This window comes from Myodes glareolus, chromosome 9 (genome assembly GCF_982192425.1).
Source record: "Myodes glareolus chromosome 9, mMyoGla1.1, whole genome shotgun sequence".
NCBI classification, from domain to species: Eukaryota; Metazoa; Chordata; class Mammalia; order Rodentia; family Cricetidae; genus Myodes; species Myodes glareolus.
Window position 1 is genome coordinate 624,244 of NC_142034.1, and position 25,023 is coordinate 649,266.

General features: G+C 45.9%; 1 protein-coding gene across 1 annotated transcript in view; it reads right to left on the reverse strand.

Annotated features, from left to right (window-relative positions):
* Positions 1–25,023, reverse strand: part of Tbcd (tubulin folding cofactor D) — a 158,616-nt gene that overhangs the window by 125,068 nt on the left and 8,525 nt on the right. The window contains exons 4-7 of the mRNA XM_048429305.3: positions 24,631–24,732; positions 23,943–24,089; positions 23,460–23,515; positions 10,630–10,762 (exon numbers count right to left, since the gene is read on the reverse strand). Coding sequence (XP_048285262.3) covers positions 10,630–10,762; positions 23,460–23,515; positions 23,943–24,089; positions 24,631–24,732 — 438 coding nt within the window. The remainder of the gene's footprint in view (positions 1–10,629; positions 10,763–23,459; positions 23,516–23,942; positions 24,090–24,630; positions 24,733–25,023) is intronic.

Consider the following 25,023-nt stretch of genomic DNA (forward strand, 5'->3'; position numbering starts at 1 on the left):
TGTATTTATTTGGGAGTTGGGTAGTGGGCACCCAAGGACAAAGAATAAAAATAACCAACGACACAGAGTTGAGTTCCAGGACAGCCAGAGCTGTCCCGGGGGTGGGGGTGGGGGCAACTACTCATGAAGCCCCCAGGAAAATGAGGGGGAAAATGAATATAGTATTTTGATTTTTCACACAAAAGGCATCTCCACAACATTTAGGAGGCTGGAGCAAGAAACGAGGACATGGGCTATACTTCATTTTTTAAAAAAAAAATTTTTTTCCCACAGTATTTCAACGTTTCCAATGTTGATCAGTGCTTGCCCTACCCTGGGGAGAATGACTCTCGGCTTCAGAGGAACTTGAGCCCTCGCACTGATTCATACACACGCCCCTCTTTAGAGGATGCATAAAATAGGAACTAACATAGAGCCACCTGCTTTTCTGAAAAGCACAGGCAACACCAAGGCAATTATACCACCAACAGTTTGGAAAAAAAAAAAAACACCTCTCCACGCAGGAGGAGCAACCACGTCTATTTTTGTTGTTTTAGAAACTAGCTCGGTGCAAGGTGCAAACAAAACGAGTTTCCCAGTAATCATCCTAAACCACCACCGCACCTTTCTACTGCTCCCCACCCAAGCTAGCTTCCCCTCCCTGGGGCATGTTCTCCAAGCCCTGTAAATCACAGGCTGAAGAGCCACACAGAAGCAAGTTCACCCTGCTGCCAAGCAAGAGGTGCTGGTTTGAGGCTCCCTGAAGGCACTGCCAAATTCAAGCCAAGAAAAACAGCTCCACCCCAGGCCTTTGGAGAAAGGTCCCTGCACTGGAGCTCAGGTGTGGCTGGCACAGAAATGCAAGGTCTCTGAGAAGCTCACCAATCTGGAACCTTGGGAACACCAACGGGCACCAGACTGAACTCAAAGTGCAGCATTGGGGTGTCAGGTTACCACGAGCACTTCACTGGTCTCTCAGAAAGGCACTGATGTGCCCAGACCACCTCACAGATGGGACAAGGCGCGGGGCAAACAACAATCCTCCTTGGCTCTGTCCCCATCGTGAAAAGCTTAGCAAACCAGTGATGCTAGAACTAGAAGGCGCTTTTAAACACGGCACACAGGAAATCGCCAAAATCCACACAACCAACTCCAGGCTGAGCACCCAAGTCAGGTCCTTGTCTAGGCCAGGGGATCTACCCTCTCTGCTTCTTCACCAACGCAAAGGCATTTAGAACAACAGTTCACCCCTGAAGGCCCTTCTTCAGCATTAGGGCGAAAGAAACTCTTTCCACAAAATAGAGTCGAGAAAACTGAGGCCTAGCACATCAACTGCCTTATAAAAATAAAAATGAGAAATGTCTTGAAGGGCTCTCTGATCACATCAGAAATGGGGTGCTCAGATACAGGCCAGGACCCAGCCCCAGAAGCACCATCCAAGCCAGAGGCATCACCTGCCCAATAGGCAGACCGCTGAAACTGACTGTCAATGATTGGGATAAATAGGTCACTGGAATCAGAGACGGTGTTTCCTACTATGCCCTCCCTCACAGCCCCAGCTCTTTGAGGGGTCCCACAACCACAGATGCCCTAGACATCTCTAGTTTGAGTGGCTCCCTAGATGGCAGTGCCTCTGGGTCACTTCTGAACTATGGGATCAGCCCAAATTCTCAGGACATAAATTACTCCCTGGGCAGTTTCAGGCCTGACCATATCCCAGAGGCAAGATTTCCAGGAAAGAGAGTGTTTCCTTACTAGAGAAACAAAGCCCCCTCTTCTAACACATAAATGAAAGAAATTATCCCATTAACAGAAGAATTTCATAAAGTGAAAGCTAAAACATCAAGTTCAGGTTTGTTTGTTCATTTATATGAGACAGGATCTCTCTACACAACCGATCTCTCTACACAACCAGATGACCTCAAACTCATGATCATCCTGCCTCAGACAAGCATGTACCAGCACAGCCAGTTCTGGAGAATCAGTTCTCCACAGCAACAAAAACACAATTACTCACTGCAACCTCCATGATCTGAAAAGAAAACTCACCAATAGGAAAGACCTTGGACAATAGGAAAATGGACCAATGTTAAGGGCGGATAACGCCAACCCCTCAAGTCTGTGTTATTTCAATTGCTAGTGCTTTTTAAGTAAAAATAACCATTCCTCAATAACTGAGGATGTGAAAGAGCGGGTAGAGAACCCAGGACTGAGGGTATCCCACCACCACGAAGCTTTCCAGGCTCAAAGGCAGGAGCCATGGGCACCTGGAAGAATGCCCAGTATGGCGGAGGCCCCTGAAGTCAGAGACTAAAGCCCAAACTTTCCCGATGCAGGCAAGGTCAGTACTGGCCCCATGTGGAAGTGAGGGAAATAAAAGGAGGAAGGAAAACAGCACAGGCAAGGAAAGGTTGAGGCGGTACCACAAAGACATGACACACGGAGGGGGGGCAGCTGTACACACAGTGACCGCAAAGCCAACAGGAGCCAGCAGTGCCTTTGCCTGAGAGGTATCAGACTGATCGTGAAGGGTGTTGTGGCACATGTCTACAATCCCATCGGTCCAGAGCTGGAGTTAGGGGGATGAGTTAGCTCAAAGCAAGCCTGGATTCTACAAGAACTCTATGTCAAGGTATGGGGAAGGGTAACACAAAGGCCCTCCAATGACTCCTCGGAACACAGTACAGAATGCACAGACCTTATACCCTCTGTCATAAAACAAAACAGCAGAGAGGTGTTGGGATGGAAGACTTGACTGGCCGGGCTAAGCCACTAGAATGACCTAGTCCAAAGGACAGATGATCTGTACACTGTCAGAACAAAGTGTCGACTGCCCAAAAGTTTTGAAAGAGGATACAGAGGGGACAATTCCAGGGAGCTGATACAGACATTTTGTTGTCCCACAGCGAGACCATGACCTTCAGCCACAGAGGGCTGGCCAACCCATGGGCCACAAAGGACCCAGCTTCTCCAATGAACAGACACTGGCCACCAGCCATACAGACGCTCAAGGCTTCATCACCTGAGCGGCCCAGTCCACATAACAAGCATGAAGACAGTGCTGGGTGCCCAACTTGGAAAACTTGGTCTACTGATGACATGCGGCCGTCCTCTGTGCCCAGATGGCAGGAAGACGCCACCCCCAACCTGTCCTTGGCAGACCTTCCCTCTGAAGCGTCTCACTCCCTAGTCCCTGGAGGGGCAGTCTACTACATAAGAGAACGCTGTCTCGACCATGGAACAGCACACAACTTCAGGGACCCCAACAGACAAGGATGGGAGTGAGGGCCTGTGAGCAGCGACTGCCTGTCCATTTCCCAGTCACCCAGTGCTGCGGGAGCTCCTTCCGCTCCTTCAGCCAATAGGCCTGAAATAATCACGTAGAAACTAAATTAATTACAACACTGACTACTGGATTCTGTTCCAGTTCCCAGCGCACAGAGGACTGCAGATCGCTAATCTTTCTATGAATTCACTCCCTATTAAATAAACCTTTATAATACTCCATTGTGGGCTAGTGTGGGACTGCTTTACATAAATTGCCACAAAGGCCCCATAGAGCTACTTCAGAGTAGGACAGCTTGCCCTACTATCAGAAGGTAAAGACTTGTGCTGCTTGGGCACAGCAGACGGGATTGGCTTGAGTGAGGTCAAAAAAGGGTAGCGAGCCACACGATAGGATGAGACGTGTGGGGTGGGAATAAGGTATCATGGAGGGGTGGCTGGAAAGCCAGGTGATGCTCTGGACAAGACAGGGGAGACGAGAGAACCAAACAACACAGCAGGCATGGAAGACACAGGCAGAGACAGTCTCAGTCTCTGAGTCTCTGTCTCTTTTCCTCTCTCATACACACACACACCCACCACCACCACCTCCTCCTCCTCCTCCACTGTGACCGTCAGGCTTCCACATTCACAAGGCTAAGGAGGACAACAGGCATGAGGTGAGGTTGTGACTTCAGAGGTGTCTCAAGTGCACCCACAGAATGAGGGCTCTAAACAAGGACAGAGAGCAGGAAACAAAGATCCAGGGCAAAGCAGAGATGGGGTGTCAACAGCCAAGGCCTGAGGGAAGCATGTGAAAAGGAAGGCCAAGGAAAGAATGGGCAACCAGATACCAACATCTGTCCCCGGGGCCAGGTGAGAGGAGAGGGGGTGGAGTTGTGAAGGATTCAAATGGCCTGCCAAAGAAGTCACAGCCAAGGCTAAGGGGTGGGGGGGGAGCACCAGCTCCTCAGCCTCCAGCACTAGCCCAGCTCACACCAGCAAAGGAATAAGGAGGATGTAGCCTGTGACCTACACAGTCCCTCCCCTACCAATGGTGGAACCCTGCACTGCCAGCATGTACGGACATGTTCTTATGGGGCTCACCTATGTAAAACGCTGAGCTACATGAAATTAGATACAGCGAGAACGTGCAGTTCAGTCTACTCAAAGCCTAACTCAGGAACTTATTCCCCTGAATTCACAGACACGCAGCACTCAGTGCTCAATCCCCACACTGCCATACGTTTTCTCCTCCTAAAACCCGACTTTTGGGGTTAGCAAGACGGCTCAGGGGGAAAAGGCACTTGCTGCTGTCAGGACTGAGTTCAATTCCTGGGATTCTTATGACGAAAGGAGAGAATTCTTCCTACAAGTTGGCCTCCATGTGAGTGCTATGTCACACACACCACACCACACCCCCAAAATACATAAAAATAAATAGAACAAAAAGAAAAGAAAAGCTACCCTGAGCACCAAGGCACAACCATCCAGACACTCTGCCCTTTGCATACTGAGCATCTCTAAACACTAGAAGTCCCCCCCAGAAAGAAGCCAAAGTCCACAAAATCATAATAGGCTAAGTTCTGTCTAAAGAGCATGCGGGGTACCGATTGGTCTCCACACAGTTCTAAGGCAAGAAAAGTTTGTCATTTCTCTTCCAGATAGAGCCAAGCACCACACCTATGCCACAGGCCATTAGGAGAGATGAAATCAAGCACAGCTAAAGCCTCTGGATAGGCCAAGGCCAGGACAGCTTGGTCCTGAAGCGACTGAAGGCCCAGGCAGAGCCAAGTCCAGGACACTGGTCCCTCATGCCTGTCCACGCGGGTAATCCAGCCAACAGTCACTTGTACCCAGGCACCTGACCTCTTTCATCCTTTAAACCAAAACCACATGTAAGAAAAGAGACCATGTCTACTGGTGGCTGCCATGTAGCAGCCTGGGATGAGCCTGTAGATCCTCAAGTACCCTTGGCTTTCTTGAGGGTTTTTTTGTTTGTTTGGTTGGTTGGTTGATTGTTTTGGTTTGGTTTGGTTTGGTTTTTTAGGACAGGGTTTCTTTGTGTAGTAGCCTTGGCCGTCCTATAAGTGGCTCCGCAGACCAGGCTGGCCTTGAACGCAGAGATCCACCTGCCTGTATCAGCCTCTTGTACTTTCATGAGTTTTAATACTACTGATTGTGAAGTTACTGGGTTTGGGTGAAATTTTGTGGGTTTTTTGCCTTGTTTTTTTCAGTTCTGAGTAACAAACCCAGGGCTTCAAGCACACTAGCTAAACAAGTGGCCTCTGTTGCTGAGCTATACCCCAAATCATACTGAAGTAAGAATTCTACCTTTAGACAATAATACAATAAATTTTGAATTTTATTTGGTTTTTGTTTTGTTTTTTGTTTTTCGAGGCAGTTTCTCGGTATAGCCCTGGCCCATCCTTGAACTTTCTCTGTAGACCAGGCTGGTCTCAAACTCAAGAGATCCACCTGTCTCTGTGCAGAGCTGAGTGGTGGTGTGTGCCACCGTGCCTGGAAGATTTAAAAAAATTTAAAAATGGGAAAAATAAGAAAACTCACTGTGAAGGAGAGATACAGTGCTAACAGATGGTAAACAAAAGGGCATCTCCTGCCACCAATAAACACAGGCAATGCCCCTGCCAGCAGCCTGTCTTTGGGAGCAGAAGTTCTTCCACCATCATGGCCACCGCAGAAAAAGCAGAGAAGCCACAGTAGTGAAAAACTCTGAATCTGAGGGAAACCCACAAATACATTTATGTGGCAGCACTTTACTTTTAATTTTATTTAATACTTTAATTTTATTTAAATTATGTTTTCCACTCTCAAAGGTTCTTATATTAGTATTAATACTCCAGAGTAAAGGGCCTTCCAGAGAAGTGAAGTCTCCCAGCGCTTGTTTCCGTCCTACAGGAGTTAAGAATCGACGCGGCAAGAGGGCTATGCTTCGAGGGAAATAAAATCAATCCTAGTTTCGATGTGACTTGTTCAGGGTTCACCTGTTTCGCCTAACCCACACTAATGAACAGGTGGATAAAAATGAAGCCAAGTGCATCAAAGGAAACATGCAATCCTGAAGCACAATACACCTGCAAGTTTCATCATGCACAGGACACCCAGCCCTCTGCCTTCAGGTCTGACAAGCCCATGGTGAAACTGCTCCACCCACTAAGTGTAACTTCCTCCTGCCCTGGAGCCAGATCAGACCCAAGTGACCCTCCAAATGAGAGAAGAAAGCCGAATGGGAGACCGTGGAGACGCTGCTGCCCCAAGCAGCAGGACTTCGGGCTTCTGGGAGGCCGAGTCAGGCACTGCGAGCCCAAGGCGAGAGCCCACCACAGCTGCTGATCCGGTTTCATTCGTCCACTTCCCAGGATTTCAGGTGTCTGCGTCAGACAATTGCTCACCATCCTCGGGGCAAATCTCTCGAGATAGAGCAGAGTGCTGATGCCAAGCCACCAAAGCACTCTGCCCCACAGCAGAGATTTGGGTCTCATCCTCCCCTCCCTGCCAACACACCCAGCTGGGGGTGTGGGGTAGGAGACAACTTTTCTAAGCCTCTGGGAACCCTTTTTACACCTCGGGAGGAAGGAAAAAGGGAGAATTTCTCTCCCTCAACACTGGAATTTGAAGATGTTCGAATAAAAGGCACACATGTCTAACTGGCTTAAGTCACTAAAAGGAATCTCAACCCACTGGCATAACTGGCAAGGAATGGAACAGCAACCGGCCTCCAGTATCTGAGCGCAATCTATACTCGATGCACCTCCCAAATAAGAAAGGAAAAATAGAAAACTTGGGAGCCACACAGAGACGAGAAACAGGTGATCACTCTGGCCAGGACCTCCAGTGAACCTTCAGAGAGAGCCCAGCAGGTTACCCCACCTCCCACAGGAGTCTACAGCCCCCAAGCAGGGAGCCCTGCTTACCCTGCCAGCCACATCTCTATCGTCATGGGCAGATCAGAGAAACTCCTGAGCCAGGCTGTCAAGTAGTTAGCGATAGATCCCAAAGCCCCTCAAAAATGCAGAGTGCTGGTTAGGTACAGTGATACACACACATAGCCCTTGTATTTACAAGACTGAAGCTAACCTGAGCTGTAAAGCAAGATCTTTCTCACCTAAACCCAGAAAGAATGCAGACAGCTGAACAAAACCAGTCCAAAATCAATCCCCTGAGATTAATCGTGTCTGCCCTCCTGTGTGCCACATACACATGCTAGACAGGTCAGACTCTAGCTACATTGTCAGACCTTCCTGTATTCTCTTGACCTAAAAATTTTCAACAAGACTCATGCCAAGCCAGAGGTGTTGGCATACACCTGGAATCCTAGCACTCAGGAGGAAGACGCAGGAGTATCCACACAAGTTCAAAGTCAGCCTGGTCTACAAATTCCAGGCAAACCAGGGCTACATAGTAAAACATGCCTCATTTTTAAAAAGCATAGGAAGTCAGGCATGGTGGTACGTACTTTTAATCCCAAGGCTCAGGAAGCAGAGGCAGGTGGATCTCTGAGTTTGAGAACAGCCTGGTCTACTGAGGAAGTTCTAGGACAGCCAGGGCTACACAGAGAAACCTTGCTTCCAAAAACAAAAGGAAGTTAAAATGGGGGTGGGGGGAAGAAGCAGGTAGGGCAGGGAAGCAGAGAGACGGCTCAGTTGGTCATCAAACCTGAAGACTGAGTTCAAACCCTGGAAGCACATGGTGGACACAATGAACATTTATTCTGGAATCTTCTGTCATTATTATTACTGCTGTTGCTGCTGGGCTCGAAAGACAGCTCAACAATTAAAAGCACTTGAAACATCACAAACGCACTGTGGTGCATACACTTGTGCACACGCACTGTGGAGCACACACTTATGCACACATGCAGCAAACAAAAGTAGAAATAAAATGTTTTTAAACATTAATGTCAAGAATCTATTTACATCCAAAACTTTCAAATTAACCATTTCTGTCTACCTTGTCACCAGTTACCTAAGACACAAATGCACACTACCTACGAGTAGGATTGTGACCTCCTCCCTCCTCACGTACCCTTGAGGGTAGGTCACTGCTTGTACCAACCGCTACTGCAATCAAAATGAAAATCACAATAAACTCTCTCTAGTCACCTCTTCACACAGCTAAAACAAAGCCTCCCAAGGTATGGGCTATTCATCTGTACTCGCAAATCCCAAAGGTATCTGCCATAGGCAGAACCTCAGAGTTCACCAATATGACAAAAGAGACGACCATAACTTTTACATTTAAAAGTATATGTGGTGTGTGTGTGTGTGTGTGTGTGTACATATATATTGTGTGTATCTAAGGACGCACTATAACTGACATGTGAAGGCAACCATAATTTTTCTCAAGATTTATTTTACTTCTATTTATGGGTATATGTGTGATCTATGTGTGTGTGCACATGTGTATAAGTGCTCACAGAAGCCAAAAGACGGTATCAGATCTCCGGGAACTAGTTACAGGGAGTTGTGTACTCCCAACATGCGCACTGAACCAGGGCCAGCTGGAAAGGCAGCAAATGAGCCATCCCCTGAGCCCCACAACCATAATTTCTAAAAAAGGCTTCAAAGACAGTATGATTAAAAAAACTATTAGCGGCTGGGTAAAGCTAGACAGTTCAGTGCTTGCCTAGGATGTTTAAGGGTCTTAGTTTGACACCCCGGCACTACCAGAAAGAGAGAGAGGAAAAAAAGCACTACCAGCTGAAACACTATCTGCGGAGTTAAATATCTATTATCATACAATTAGAAAATATTACTGCTGTATTCTCAAGAGAATTGTAAACATAAATTTAGAAGCACAATACACAAACAAAAAGAAAACTCTTATGTTCCCAGTAGCACTAATCACAACCAGCCACATAATGAAACATTGTCTGACCACAAAAAAGGAGTGAAGGACTGAAGGACTGACACATGCCACAGGACAGACAGACCTACGGACACTGTGCTCAGTGAAAGAAGCCTATCATGAGTCTAAACATGAGTTTAAACATGTAGAATGAAAGCCACCTCCACAGACAGATGCAGGTCAGGGACCACTGTGCTGTGGAGTGGTGTGTGGTGTGTGGAGTGACAGGCTGAAGGGAGACAGTGGTTACTGCACAACTCTGTGGGCAAACAAAACAAAGAAAGAGCTGGTCTCATAGCAAGCAAACCACGTCTCGATTTTAAACTGTTATAACCCAGCAGAGTAGAAGCACAGGACATAAAACATCTCATTTTCCCAGGTTTCCTTCCTACGTGTTTTGAATGGCAGGCCTCTGAAGGCAATAGCAATGTAACTGAAAATGAAGAGAAACCAAGCATTTCTCGCTCCCACACCAGGATGCACACACAGCCGCAGAGGCAGAGGCAGCAGCAGCGGCAGCGGGTCCTGAGCGTCTCTACTCATCTTCCTATTCCCAGTTCCACGTCCCCTTCCCAGGGTTCCGGGCACCTGGCCCTGACACCTCCTACCCTGCCTCAGGACCTGTGTAAAGCTGTGCAGACAGCCAAACCCAAGATGCCAGCATGGCTGGTTGCCTTCAAACTTCTCCAAAGGATCCTGTTTCCTCTGCCTCAAAGACAAGGACAAGAACTACTCTCAAATCTCACCCAGTGTAGTCAAAGAAAGCCAAGAAGACATGTCTGGTCCTCGAGCCTGCAGTCCAGAAGATCATCTGCAACCCTCCAGATGCTAAATCCTAGAGGCCATAGCCTTAGAGGGCAATCCGTGCCCTCCTCCTGAATGCTGACTCTCAATACCGGGGCCTCAGAAAGCCGCTGTGACCTCGTAAACACTAACCCTAGTAACAGCATTAGAGAGGCACTATGACCTTCTGAACACTGAACATCAAAACCAAACAAAGTCTTAAAAGTCCATCTGTGACCTCCTGAGCACTGGTGCAGGAGCTTCCTAGCCTTGTTCACAAGATTTCACACTAGAGCTTTTCTTCTTGCCAGTACTAAAAAGCCATACAGAGGAGACCAGCAATAGTAGGTCATGCACAACGGGCCTTGAGACAGGTCCCAGACTCTGTATTTAAACTTAGATACTAGAAACTTTGTAACCCACTAATTCAAACAGGATCAGATTTCAAGCCCTCTGCCTCCTTCACAAGGGCTGGCATCACTAATTGTTTTACTGTTGACGAAACTAAACAAAACCCGCAAGGACACGGCTGCAGTTCTACAGGCACCACTGCCCCCTAGTGGTGATGCACACTTCATCGGCTTTCTCCTGTTAGCCACCACTTCAGGTCAGCCTCAAACACATCCCACCATGTTCCTGTCGCTGGAAACCAACAGTTTGGGGATGAACCACCAGTTTGGAAACAGTGCCGGTTCCAACAGTCACGCAGATCCACAAGCTGTCGCTGGTGCTTACCAGGGCCTGCAGCATCCCATCCATGACAATGACACCCTCGATGGTCTGCAAGGAGGAGTGGGCCAAGGTACACAGGCTCCAGTCCAGAAAGCTGGCCATCTTTCTCTGCTTGACATCAGGACGTACGATAAACCTGCAGAGGAACACAAACACAGGAGAAGCTCAACAAGACTCCAGCGTTGAAAACTCAACCATATCCCAGCAACCACCACACACTTTTCCTCCCGGTCACCTTGTACCCTAGGCAGGGCAGCTGCCTACATACATGGCACTCTCTGTAGTGAACCAAGCCCCTGCACCATCATGGTCCAGCAGCTGATTTCCCACCAGGATCTCTCATGAAGTTACTCACAGGCCTCACCACCTTCCCGTCTTCCCTCCTGGGCTCCAACTCCTCCAGCAGCTTCACAAATCAACAGACACTTTTATCCCCACCGCAGCAGGGAACATCTTCCTACTCCTCAGCTCCATCTCCTTCCAAGTGTATCCCTTAACCTCAAGTACATCCTCAAAAACCTCGTCCGACAGCCACCCCAACCCAAGGACCTCTCTACCACAACCTTGATGGGTCACATTAACTTCCACTTCATGCTACACAGGCCTGTTTCCTTCCACCCAACATCCAGCTGACAATGTGAGCCCAGACCTCTTGTTCAGTGACTCTACATAGGTCCTATGATGAAAAAAACAAGCAAGGTTCTGCCCTTTTAGGGCTGATGCCAAAAGAGAAAGCAACCCAGAAGTGTAACAAAGAAAGAAAGAAAGAAAGAAAGAAAGGAAGGAAGGAAGGAAGGAAGGAAGGAAGGAAGGAAGGAAGGAAGGAAGGAAAGAGAAGAGAAGAGAAGAGAAGAGAAGAGAAGAGAAGAGAAGAGAAGAGAAGAGAAGAGAAGAGAAGAGAAGAGAAGAGAAGAGAAAGAAACCAGAAGACAAACTGCAGAGGGGGAACAGAAGGTGTTACCTCCCCAATGAAGGCTCACAGACAAACCTCAAGTACTTGCAAAGGAGAGCTGAACAAGGAAGGACACCACCCAGGTGGGAAAGTTCTGTATCAGGGGAAATGGAGCTAAGAGGAGATTAAGTATAGCGACCAGGGATCAAAGGAATGCCAGGCAGCAAGTCTGATGAATGTCTTAACTACAATCCCAGGACATTCATGTAGGTAATGGAGGTGCCGGCAGGTAATCGTAAGGTAGTTCCTAGTCATAGTGGGACTGTCTGTAGAGAAGGGGGGGGGGCTCTGAGTTCTGGGAACAAAGAGGTCCACTTTGGGGAGAGTGACATGAAGCACCAGCCAGTGGTGATGAGTCCACAGTTCAGAAAAGTCCGAACTGGAACCACCAGCTATGACATCCACCGCCCTCCACTGCCCCGACCATCTGAACCGCCTGTTGTCACTGTACCTGTGTAGCTCATCTAGAGGGCCAGTGGGAGCTACATCCACTCTCTTGGAAACAAACCCTCTCAGCATACACTGGTTAGCTATGATCCAGGCCCTCACAGAGCATCAACAAGCAAGCGTAAGTGGGCACCTGACACTCTGCAGCATCCCATGAGTGGTAAAGACCCCACCTCCTGTGGATCACTCACGGGATATGCTCAAGGGTTTACCTTCCCTGTTTCCAAACAACATGACCCAATTCTTGCCTGACCTCAATGGTCCTCCTGTTCACTCTGTGGCAAATGACCAAAGTTTGCCCTAAGAACACCTAGAGGCAGAGCCGTAAGAGTGGTGGTTGTCAGCTGCAGAAACCAGAATCAACAAAAGTAGAAGCCTTTGAACAGTAACTCCTACAGCGGCCATAGCACAGTGAAAGGCAGCTGAACAGGTCAAGACAGCAGTCATGGCAGGACAAAGAATAACAGTAAAAGCAGAGAGAAGATGAGAGAGTAGGGAATTGAGACAAGACAGAGGCTAAGAAGAGTCAGAGACAGGCCCGGGCTGGAGAGATGGCTCAGAGGTGAAGAGCATTGCTTGCTCTTCCAAAGGTCCTGAGTTCAATTCCCAGCAACCACATGGTGGCTCACAACCATCTGTAATGGGGTCTGGTGCCCTCTTCTGGCCTGCAGGCATACACAAAGACAGAATATTACATACATAATAAATAAATATTAAAAAAAATTACAGGCCCTACTGCTTGTGAGAACCATCAAGGCTTTAAGGTCCTAGAGCTTCAGGTCACCAGGCCAGGGAGTTGTAACACTGAACAGTGCCAGGTACTTAGGAGTCCAATACCTACCTCTGCAAACCAGCTGCTGTCAAGGAATGAGGAATACTCATAGAATTAAGGGTCCTAGCACCTTTGGCCTTCTCAAAACTGTAACACTTATAGAACTAAGGACACCACTACCAGATGCTTGTACAAGATCCCTAACTCTGGAGGTCACTGCCTGCTGCTGTTTCTGCCTGTTTATTCCCGCATTTTGATGCTATCAAATGCTAAAGTACACAAAAGACACCAAGACCTGCACTGAAGCTTTTCGTTGCCTACCTGTGAATTCTACCTCAGTAAAGCAAAGGGGTTCCCAGACAGCCAACTAGGAATCCTAGTGGTTGTACTGACCTCAGAGTGAACAACAAAGGTGACAAACCTAAACATAACACAGGCAGTATACAACAAGTCCAGGGCCAACAACAAACTAATGAAGAGCAATTCAAAGCAATTCTACTTATATCAGGAACAAGACAAGGTTGTCCACTCGCTCCACACCTACTCGATACAGTACTTGAAGTCTTGGAGCAGTAAGACAAGGGAAGGAGATCAAGGTGAAACAAACAGGAAAGAAGGAGTCAAAGTAACTGTTTTGCAGGTGATATAATAAGATAGATAAGAGACCCTAAAAATTCCACCAGGGCGCTCCCACCACTAATCTGCACTTTCAGCAAAGATGCTGGATACAAGATTAACTCACAAAAATCAGTAGCTCGATATACACATGACAAATGGACTGAGAAAGAAATTAGGAAATAACACCTTTCACAATAGCCTCAAATAACATCGCGGGGTAACTCTAATCAAGCAAGTGGAAGACTTGTATAATAAAAACTTCAAGTCTCTGAAGAAAGATATTGAAGAAGATATCAGAGTCCCCTGCAGACACCACACCAATCAAATGAAACCTCCGAAACTGGGCCAAAGAAAACCTGCCGTCCACTCAACTTCATCACCTGGGACCTTGTTACAGAGTGAGAAAGCCTAAGGGACCATCCCAGGGAAGAGGAAAGTGGTTTGTGTAGTCATGCATAGGAGATGGGAGGAGTAATTAGTCCTTCAAGTGAGACAGAATGCACTTTTCCTTCCCAGAATTCCCACTTCCTAGTGCAGTCCCCACAAGCCGCCACAGGGTTATGTTAGGTCGGCTGCTTTTCTGGATCCTGACACAGAAAGGTGTAACTCTTCCCTTTTCTTCTTTTCTGTCTTTCGGTGCTGGCTGACGTAGGCCTTTTTTGGTATTTTGAGTTTCCTTACTTTTGTTAAAAGTCCTCTTCCCTGCCAAGTGGGGTCTGCAGCAGACTGGGAACAAACACAGAGACCCACAGTCAGACATTCTGCAGAGACAGGAACCTCAGAACACATCTAAATGGGATGTCTCCATCACATCAATCACATCAGAGCTCAGGGAATCCCAAGCAAGAGGACGTGGAAAAAATGTAAGATCCAGAGGGGATAGAGGTCACCAGGAGAACAAGGTCCTCTGACTCAACTAATCCAGGTTCAGATGAACTCTCAGAGACTGAAGCAGCAAGCATCAGGTCTCTGAGTAAATATCATAGCTGTCAATTTCGCATTTCTGTGGGACTCCCGAGTGTCTGAGTACATGGGTCTCTGACTCCTGTGCTCTCTCGAGTCTTTTTCCTCTGTGTATTTGCCTTGTCCAACTACGATGTGATGTTTTGTTTTATCTTACTATTCTTTTTATTTTGTTACGTCTTGTTACCTCTCAGAGGCAGAAAGGGAGAGGATCTGCATGGGAAGGAAGGTAGAGAGGAACTAGGAGAAGCAGAGTATTGTATGAGAAAAAAATCTACTTTTAACAACAGGGAGAATATTAAAAAATAAGCATAAAAATAAAAATCAAGTTTAAAACTTTAGTTTAGGGCTGGAGAGATGGCTCAGTGGTTAAGAGCAGTGGCTGCTCTTCCAGAGGACCTGGGGTTCGAACTGCCCACAGGACAGGTCACAACCATCTGTAACTCAGTTCCAGATGATCTGGAGCCTCTTCTGGCCTTCATGGGCATCATGCACATATATGGTGCACAGACACACAAGCAGGTAAAACACCCATATACAACAAACAAAAAAAAAAGTTCAGCTGATCACGGTGGCAAATATCTGTGCATCCCAGCACAGAGGAGGTAGGCCAGGATCACTGTGAGTTTAGGTCTAGCCTGAACTACCTTGCAAGTTCAAGTGCAGCCTGGGCTACAGAAGAAGATCCTGAAAAAACAAGAAATAAAAACACTGGGGAAAGAAAAGGTTCCAAAGACTGGAGGAAGAAAAGAAACAGGGAGGGAAAAACGGAAGTGGAAACAATATCTTTAGTCCAAAAATCAAAAGGCTGACATCACCTGAGAAATCCACTCCACAGACACTGTTCCTGCTAATGGAAAACAGCTCCAAGAACCCCACAAGTATGAAGAGGTCATATCACAGAGAGTATATGACACTTAAAACAAGAGAAAGTGGGGAAACGTATAAGCAATCAGTTATTTGTTTTTTATGGTTTGAATATGAAATGTCCTCCGCATGCTGACATTTTGAATACTTGTTCCCGAGCTGACGGAACTGTTGGGGAAAGGTGCTGCAGAGCCTTTGGGGGACCCAACTCACAGACACAGGTCACTAAGAACAGAAGAGCAGGCCTAAAAAAGTTACCATCTGGCCAGGCGGTGGTGGCACACGCCTTTAATCCCAGCACTCAGGAGGCAGAGGCAGGTGGATCTCTAGGAGTTCCAGGCCAGCCTGGTCTACAAACCGAGTTCCAGGATAGTCAGGTTTTCTACACAGAAAAACCTGTCTCAAAAAACCTAATAATAATAATAATGGCAATAATAATAATGGTGATAATAATAGCATTGAAAAAGACAAAAATATCATATGTTACTAGAATTCATATGTAGGATTTTTCTAATATTTCTTTTCCAAATTTCCTTCTTCATGTAATATGCCTTGCTTTATCTCTTTCTTTGGTACTTTTTTTCTTTAGAGAGAGTATCATTATGCAGCCTATGATGGCCTCCAAAGTTCATGAGATTATCCTGCGTCGCGCTCTCCAGTACGGAGTCCTTGTATATATAAACAAAAAACAGGAGCTACTTTTTCAGACTGATGTCATCAAGAGTAAATCTGGGAGCTGAAGATGTGGCTCGGTGACTAAGAGCACTGGCTGGGGCTGGAGAAAAGACTCAAGAGGTTAAGAGCACTGACTGTTCTTCGGGGTCCTGAGTTCAATTCCCAGCAACCACCTGATGGCTCACAAAATGAGATCTGGTGCCCTCTTCTGGCAGGAATGTATGCAGGAACACTGTATGCATAACAAATCTTATACAAAAAAAAAAATAGAACGCTGGACTTTCTTCCAGATGTCCTGGATTCAATTTCCAGCACCCACATGGTGGCTAACAACCATAAATTATCCAGTCCCAGGCGATCCAGTGTTTTCTGGCCTCCAAGGGTTCTGTGTGCACATGGTACACAGACATACATGCAGGCAAAATACCCATAAATATTTGAAAAATTATATATTTGTACAATTTGTGAAAAAAAATTTAAAGAGTAAAGCTCTATTACCCTTCTTATCTTTATTTTTTTTCTTGTTTTGTTTTGTTTCTCAAGACAGAGTTTAACAGTGTAGCTCTAGTTAGCCTAGAATTCACTGTATCAACCAGGCTGACCTTGAACTCACAAAGATCATTTGAAGCTGGGATAAATCACAAGTCACCCTGCCTGGCTTCCTTATCTTTCTTTCTTGGTGTTCTTTCTCACCAGAACTTGATAGCTGGACTTGATTGCTAAAGACACAGACCTAAGCTGTTCTCACCTGGAAGCTTCCTTCTTGCTGGCTAGCTTTCCTAGTGCCAAAGGGTGTTTTACAGGCTGAGGGAGAAAAGCCAACAATAGATGTGACCTGCAAGCTAAAGTAATGATTGGCCTGGCAAAATAGACCCATTGGTACAGCAGTGGCATGAATATTATAGTCATAACCAACAGCTTTCTAAATGAATTTAAGGCCCATGCCACAAGAAAGAACTCCCGTCTGGTACTAAATACCTAGGCAATAACCCATGGCTGGGGAGATCAAAGGCCCTATTGGTATTATCTTGCCAAAGGAACACAGAAAACAAACTGCCTTCTAAATATAACAACAACAACAGAAGACATGAAGCTGGGAAGGGAACTGGTTGGACAGGAGGGTGTTTCCCAGAGAAGCTGAAGGTGGGAATGAGGACACGGTATCTAGATAGCATCTAAATAAACGCATTCTGTTCACATATGAAAATTACAAATAATATATACTTTTTAAATAAAAGTAAAAAATAAACCTTAAAGGTAAAATAATAATTAAGAAAAACGAAAAGTTATAGGAAAAGTTACGCATGTTAGCTCACACTAGTAACTACTAGTCACCCCTCCGGCATCTGGGGGTCTGAGGCAAGAAGATGATAGCATATCTGAGACTAACCTGGACCTCACGTGAAACACAGGCCAGCCTTGGCTGAGTAGAATTCTGTCTCAGAAACTTGAAAACAAATGGTTAGGGGAAGTTCAGCCTTAAAAGTTCAGCTACTACAGGAAGCAAGTGTGGTTCCGGAGCTGCAGGCAAAGAAGAGCACAAAATGCTGCCGGCAGTTGGTGTAGCAGGGCCAGACAGCAGCATCTCAACAGAACAGCATGCCGCTGTGCACAGGCCCACTCGGCACCCCACGGAAAAGGTGACTATGGAATACAGGTGACTCAGAACCAAGAAACAAGTTCACTGGGCACCTCCAGGGCCATTCCCAGTGACCATGTCCGTCTATGCAAACCCTGGTACTAACACGAGCTCAGGCCAGTGTTACACTGCACAGGCAGGGCACAGTCTGGCAAAAGCCTCTCCAAGGTGGAAACCAGCCTCACCAAATGAAACAGTCACTCTGTTCACAGCAGCACTAATGGCACCGAGGTCCTGCGGCTCTTCCTGCAGGATCCCAAGAAGTGAACAAAAGGTATTGAGTTTTACCTTCTGTGGTCTGCAGATACTTCATGGAGTAAAGCTTGGCACAAGTACCACCACTATATTTAGTAGAAAAAATAAACAGCGAATACAGGGTAGACAATAAGGCTGGTGAAATGGCTCAGTAGGTAAAAGTCCACACACATGCATATGTACAGACACATGCAGTAAATAGTTGTAGTATTTTTAATAAATGTATTTTTTAATTTTAAAGATAATAGTTTTCATTTAACAAAGTTAACAAACATTTGCAAAGTCCCACCCAGCTGACAAATACTAAAAAGGGAGCCTTCAATTTACTTAACCTTTGCAGTGACTATATTTTAAACCCCTAAAAAAAAATTCACCCCACTTACAGGAATTCAGAATAGTTTTATGTAGAATATTCAAGAATGGCCATGTTAACCAAATAGGAAGAAGGCCATCTACATAGCAGCAATAACATGAAATTTGAAAAATGAAATTTATGCCCTGGCATAAATCACGGTCTAAGTTGGTGAGGACGACTGACCAGGTGTCTCTTCCTCAAGAGGGCACCAGATCTTGTTACAGATGGTTGTGAGTCACCATGTGGTTGCTGGGAATTGAACTCAGGACCTTTGGAAGAGCAGGCAGTGCTCTTAACAGCTGAGCCATCTCTCCAGTCATTGTCATATCTATGTCGGAAAAAAGATAGAATTCCAGGGGTACAGCAATTCAGCCAAACAGAACATGTGGTCACCAGATATGCACCAGAACACAAGCAGCTACACCTCCCAGAGTAAGAAAGAAGATACAGATTACAGCCTTCAAAATGTATGGGTTCCTTTTGTTACGGTTTGAATCTGAACTATCCTGAAAGATCACGTGATCAAAGCTGGCTGACAGGGCTTCTCAGAAGTGATTGTCTGGATCATGAGGGCTCAAAACTCAGCAGATCCATTAATGGGTTCATAATTGATGGCATTATTGACAGTACATGCTGGCCTAGCTGGAGGAAATACATCAGTTAGGATATTCCCTGAGAGGGTTGTATTTTGTCCCTGGCAGTCTGTCTGTATGTCCATCCGTCTCTACTACCCAAATACCATGAGGTCAGCAATTCTGTTTCATCCTCTCTGCTACGATCTGACACAGCACAGGCCCTTGTCTTTTTCACAGAGGTAGACCAATGACTGAGATGGACTTGCCATGGACCACAGACCTCCCAAACTGGGAGCCTAAACAAGCCTTTCCTCCTGTGACTCTTCTCAAAGGTACTGTTCCGCAGCAATGAACGGTAACACTTCTATCATTAGAAAGTTGTCATCTTTTCAGACCTTGATAGAGGGAGGAGCAGACCTTGGGAGAGGAGTCCCTAAGAAAGAGACCTTAGCTGGACATAGAGGCACATAGTGAGTTCCAGGACAGCCAAAGCTACACAGTGAGACTGAACCCCCGTCCCCCCCCGCAAAAAAATCTGGGTGGTGATGACACACACCTTTAATGACAGCATTGGGGAGGCAGAGGCAGGTGATCTCTGTGAGTTCGACACCAGTCTGGTCTACAGAGTGAGTTCCAGGACAGGCTCAAAAGCAACAGAGAAACCCTGTCTTAAAAAGCCAAAGAGGCCTTGCCAATTCCAGGAAATTAAAGTGTTCCTCCCCTCTCTTGCCTTCTCAGGACCCATAGCCTAATTACTGAATCATGCTTTCTAACATGACATCCAAGGTTGCCAACTGCCCAAAAACATATCTCTTTCCACTTTACAGAAATTAACACCATAAAGCCACAGCCATCCCTCATTTGAGGTGCCAACCACTATCTAGTCAAAACAATCACAAGACTTGACAACCAACTTTCAACTTTCACCAATTCAGGAGGGAAAATGCTGGAATTTCTAACTTAGATGACTATGTACATATTTCAAATCACATCATCAGGAATTCCTAATCTCCTGGTTGTGTTGCTACATAAAAATTCCAGTACCAGCACTCAGAGCAGTGGTTCTCAGCCTCCCTAATACTGTGCCCCTCTAATAACATTTCTCATGTTTTCATTGTTACTTCCTAACTGTCATTGTGCTTCTGTTATTAATTATAATGTAAATATCTAATATGCGGGATACCTGATATGGAGCCCCTGTATAAGGGTCATTCAAGCACTGATTTAGAAGAAGCCAGATCTCTGAGTTTAAGGCCAGCTGGTCTACACAGCAAGTTCCAGGACAACTCAATACCAAGTGTGAGGTACCTCCCCTTGAGTTGTTGGTCAGAGGTGTCCTAGAGACCCTAAGAACAATACAGGCCATTGTCATTGGTCTTTGATGCCCACCAAAACTTTGATGGGAAGACCCTATTGTTGAAGACACCACACACATCTGGTCACAGAACATGGAGAAATTAGGTGGTACTGACCAGGAAGCCTCCTCACTGCTGGCGAGCTTCTACAGTTACTGGAAGTTACTATGTAGGTGGCCGAAGACTAGAGGGAGAGTCACCAACAATCTTACTGAGCCTTTAACCCTGTAAACTATAACACTAACCAGAACAGCAAGATATGCCCAGAGATACAATAGTGGCATGAATTCCAAGTATAACTGGCTGCTTTCTGATTGTATTTAAGGCCCAATCGACAAGGTGAAACACATGCCTGGCACTGTAATCTGGTCAAGAACGCATGGTGGGGGAGTTCACAGGGCCCAGGGATGAACTCACTACTATTATCCTGCTAAATGTGCATATTATCAAACTGTCCTCTGAATTCACATCTCTGCACCCATACATCAGTGCAGCTCTCAGACCCCATCAGAGAAGTTTCTCTGTGCAGTGGGCAGTGGTTAATGTGGACGCTCACAAGGTGATCAAAGCGTGGAGAATACATGTCATTGGAGGGCTCGGTCACAGGCGGGACATCTATCACACGCACACATCACAAACTCACTCGTACGCATGCGCCTCCTGGACAGGATGGGACCACTGCTCTCAGGAACTCACAGTGCCTATGTAGCTTTTGTGTATGCACAAATCACGTAGGCCCTGTTTGTACCATGAAGGATGAAGGAGCTCATGAGTACCAAACACCTAACTGAGGCGCTATAGACAGTCGATGGCTTCTGGGGAAGGGGAAAATCAGTCCTCTTTAAGGGTGCAGACCCTGGAAGTGGATTATCCCACACCCATAAATATACGAACAACACACAAATTGGCCTCCAAGTTTTTGGGGGGGGGGGGGTTATATAACTTTTTTTTAAAAAAAAAAGAATACAAAATGTGGGAGAATAGGTTTTGTGCATATATCTCAAGACACAGGATGTTAGAGTTGGAGAGATGGCTCAGAGGTTAAGAGCACTTGCTGCTCTTCAAAGAACCTAGGGTTCCATTCCCAGAACCCACATAGTGGGTCACAACCATATGTAACACTAATTCTGTAGAATTCAACACCTTCTTCTGACCTCCACAAGCAATGCACACACATGCGACAAACACAAATTCATGCAAAATATCTATACACATGAAATAGAAATTAACCCGGTTTTTAGAAAAAGGATTAAATTTAAAACAAACCAAAAAAAGGCACAGAATGTTAAACAGGAAATAAAACAACAAGATGTTCTAAAGGAAGGTAAATCATCCTGCAAAACACCCCTTAAGCTCAGGAAGTGCTGAAACTGAGCAGATTCAACAAGGTTCTCCCTCCCCAAGCATATACAAGCAACAAGGACTACTGAGAGACATTCTTAGACAAGAAAACTGCCTGGAAGCAGCAGAGGTCAGGATGGATAACTGGAAAAGCTCGGATCAACTGAGGTTCCTGGAAAAGGCAGTCTCCTACCTGCTGAACGTCACCTACACATCTGCAGTGTGTGCAAGGTTCCTGAGCTGTCCTCTACACACTTGCAGTGTGTGCCAAGGTTCCTGAGCTGTCCCCTACACATCTGCAGTGTGTGCAAGGTTCCTGAGCTGTCCCTACACATCTGCAGTGTGTGCAAGGTTCCTGAGCTGTCCCCTACACACTTGCAGTGTGTGCCAAGGTTCCTGAGCTGTCCCCTACACATCTGCAGTATGTGCAAGGTTCCTGAGCTGTCCCTACACATCTGCAGTGTGTGCCAAGGTTCCTGAACTATCCCCTACACACCTGCAGTGTGTGCAAGGTTCCTGAGCTGTACCCTACACATCTGTAGTGTGTGCAAGGTTCCTGAGCTGTCCCCTACACATCTGCAGTATGTGCAAGGTTCCTGAACTGTCCCCTACACATCTGCAGTATGTGCAAGGTTCCTGAGCTGCCCCCTACACATCTGCAGTGTGTGCCAAGGTTCCAGAGCTGCCCTCTACACACTTGCAGTAGGGGCCAAGGTTCCTGAGCTGCCACCTACACATCTGCAGTGTGTGCCAACGTTCCTGACCTGTCACCCATGCTGGAGTGGGCTTTGGTGATGAGGCTGTCTTTGAGTCATTTCTGTTCCTGTAAGTGACCCCTCACCCATATTCCTATAAGTAATCACAACAAAACTCACTAGTGGAGCCAGATGAACTTTGGGGGCAGCCATACAGTGATCTGTCACTATTAATTTCCTATCTGAGGTGAGCAGACGCTTGTTCAAGTCTCCCCAGGAACAGTGTTACGCAACAGTAGGAAGGAATGGGTGAGTCTGGGGGATATTAGGGCGAGGTGTAGAGAGTAAATAGGGAATTTATTTGCATGAAATTCCCCAAGAATAATATTTTTAATGTTTTTGTTAATTTTTATTTCCTTTTTATGGTGTTTTGCTTGTATGTATGTCTGTGTGAGGGGATCAGATCCTCTGGAACTGGAATTACACACAATTGTGAGCCACCATATAGGTACCCAGATCCTCTGGAAGAGCAGTCAGGGCTCTTAACCACTGATCCCTCTCACCAGCTTCAAGAATAAGATGTTTTTAAAGAATCCAAACATTCCCAGATTTCCCAACACAGGTTCAATCAGCCTTTACAAGAATCCCTGGCTTGTATGTCTGACATAACTCAAGCAGGCAGTGCTGACCACCTTAGCGCAGAGACTACCTCCTACTTACATTTTAGCTACACAGGACATTTGTAAGGGTTTGTTTGTTTCGTCAGAACCCAGGATTTTACCCAGTGAACTATAATACAACCCTGTCTGAGGATTTCATTCCCATACCATACCACGTGTCCCCATGATCTCTACAAACCCCAGCATAAACTGCTTCTGAGATGACTCAAAACCTCACAACTGCTACCACCTCAGGGACACCACACTACAGAAAGGAATCCCAGCTACGCTAAGCGTATTTCTCTTTAAGGGCCTATAAAGTAACCCCGTGAGTCCAAAACCAGCACCAGGCAACCCCCTCAAATTTCCAAACTTATATTAAGGAATCCTACCAGCCCAAAACTGGCACCAGTGACCCCTATGAGTGCCACAAACTAGTGCCAGTCAACTCCACAAGCCCAGCAGCACAAAGGGTGGTCACTTCTCATTCAGAGGCCTTCCAAGACCAAGCAGCAGAACTGCCTGCTCCCTCAGGCAGGGCAACGGGATCAGACTTCATCGGAGCACAGACACACATGAAACGTGTAACAGTGTATGAGGTAAGCAGGCTTAGAATGTACCAGGCACATCTCAGTCAACAGCCCTGCACAGCCCACGACACTTACTTAGAAACAAGGACAGCAGCTGCATCTCGAGCCTTGTCACTGACGACCAAATAGGACTGCAAAAATTTGACAAATTTCAATTCAGTATTCTTTCGTTATTTTCCAGATTGCCTACAATTATGTAGTATTTACAATATATTTATACAATAGTCAGAATTAAATGTAAAATGAAGTTTCCCTAACCATCGCCCCTGAAACCCCTTATATACCACCATTGTGCTTAGCAAATATTTGTATTATCTATAAAGAAACAAGATTTACTCAAGTAATTCATCTAATCTCTACATAAGTTATCACAGTTTCAAAGTAAGCTGAGGTGGGATTTTACCCAAAGAAAGCTGAGATATCACTGACAGCAAGAATGTCAGTCAAGCAAATATAAATATACGCATCAAAAGTTTATCTAACCAAACCCATTTCAGGACAATGAAAGTGTGAACAAGTGTACAATTAACTGCGAAAGGGCTCTATGATCATAGTTACCTGTGCTACTTGCAGAATACGGTCCATTATGGGTGTTCGTGTTTCTCCAGGTTGAGCGGGAAGGTTCCCATCAAGGCGTGAGAAGTCAAAAGGGATCAAGCAGGTCACAGAGAGCCACAGTAAAAGCATGTAGCGTGTTTCCCATGTCTAAGGAGTTAAATCACAGTCAGAATGCTTCCAGTATAGAAGACAAAGGCATATGGCACCCACCCACATGTAATCCCAACATTCAGAAGGCTGTGTCATGAGGATGTCAAGTTCAAAGCCAGCCCATACCACACAGTAAGTTCTCGGTTAGTCTGGGTTACATAACAAGAACCTACAATAATCCCAAATAATAATTAAAGAGAGAGAGAACAATATCCAGTTGCACTCCACTGACCATCCTATTAGCCTCCCATCAACTGAATGCCTACGCTTACACACCATCAACCCCATACTCGCTATAAACACAACTCTGTGATGTGTGTCCGCCTAGGGTACCACGGACCTGTGGTGGTCTTGGAGACCTGGCACAGGTATACTCTTTGCTTTTTAAAGGATTGTAGTGTGGATAGAGCAACATGTGTAGAAGCTAAAGAAGCAGCAGGAATTTTTTTTTAACAGGCTAAGATAAAACCAAGGAAGGCTGGAAGAGAGAGTTGCGAGTGATAGTGGAGCCAGGAGGGCGGGCTTGGGCGGGACTCACCTCATGGTCCTTAGGATTCTGACCTGTGCACATGTCTAACACAGGCTGGACATTAGCTACTTCATGAGGAAATAGACGTAGAAATACTTTATATCCACGAACCTGACAAATAAAAAGACTTTAGAATACGAAGAATATAGACTATAGCGTATAATTAGAAAACAGAAAGAGTAGCAGAGTCATCTTGATATTTTTATATCAAGAAAGCCATTGTCTGTGTCCCCCAATGACTGAGAAGATCCTATCATACTACAGCGACAAAACTCAGCAAGACCAAAGGGACAAGAAAGCTTGCTTGCTTTTTTTCTTTCTTTCTTAATATTCATTAAATATGTCCTGTCCCAATTTGGTTAACAAATCATACTGTGTGCACCAGAGACATAAGTATGTTAG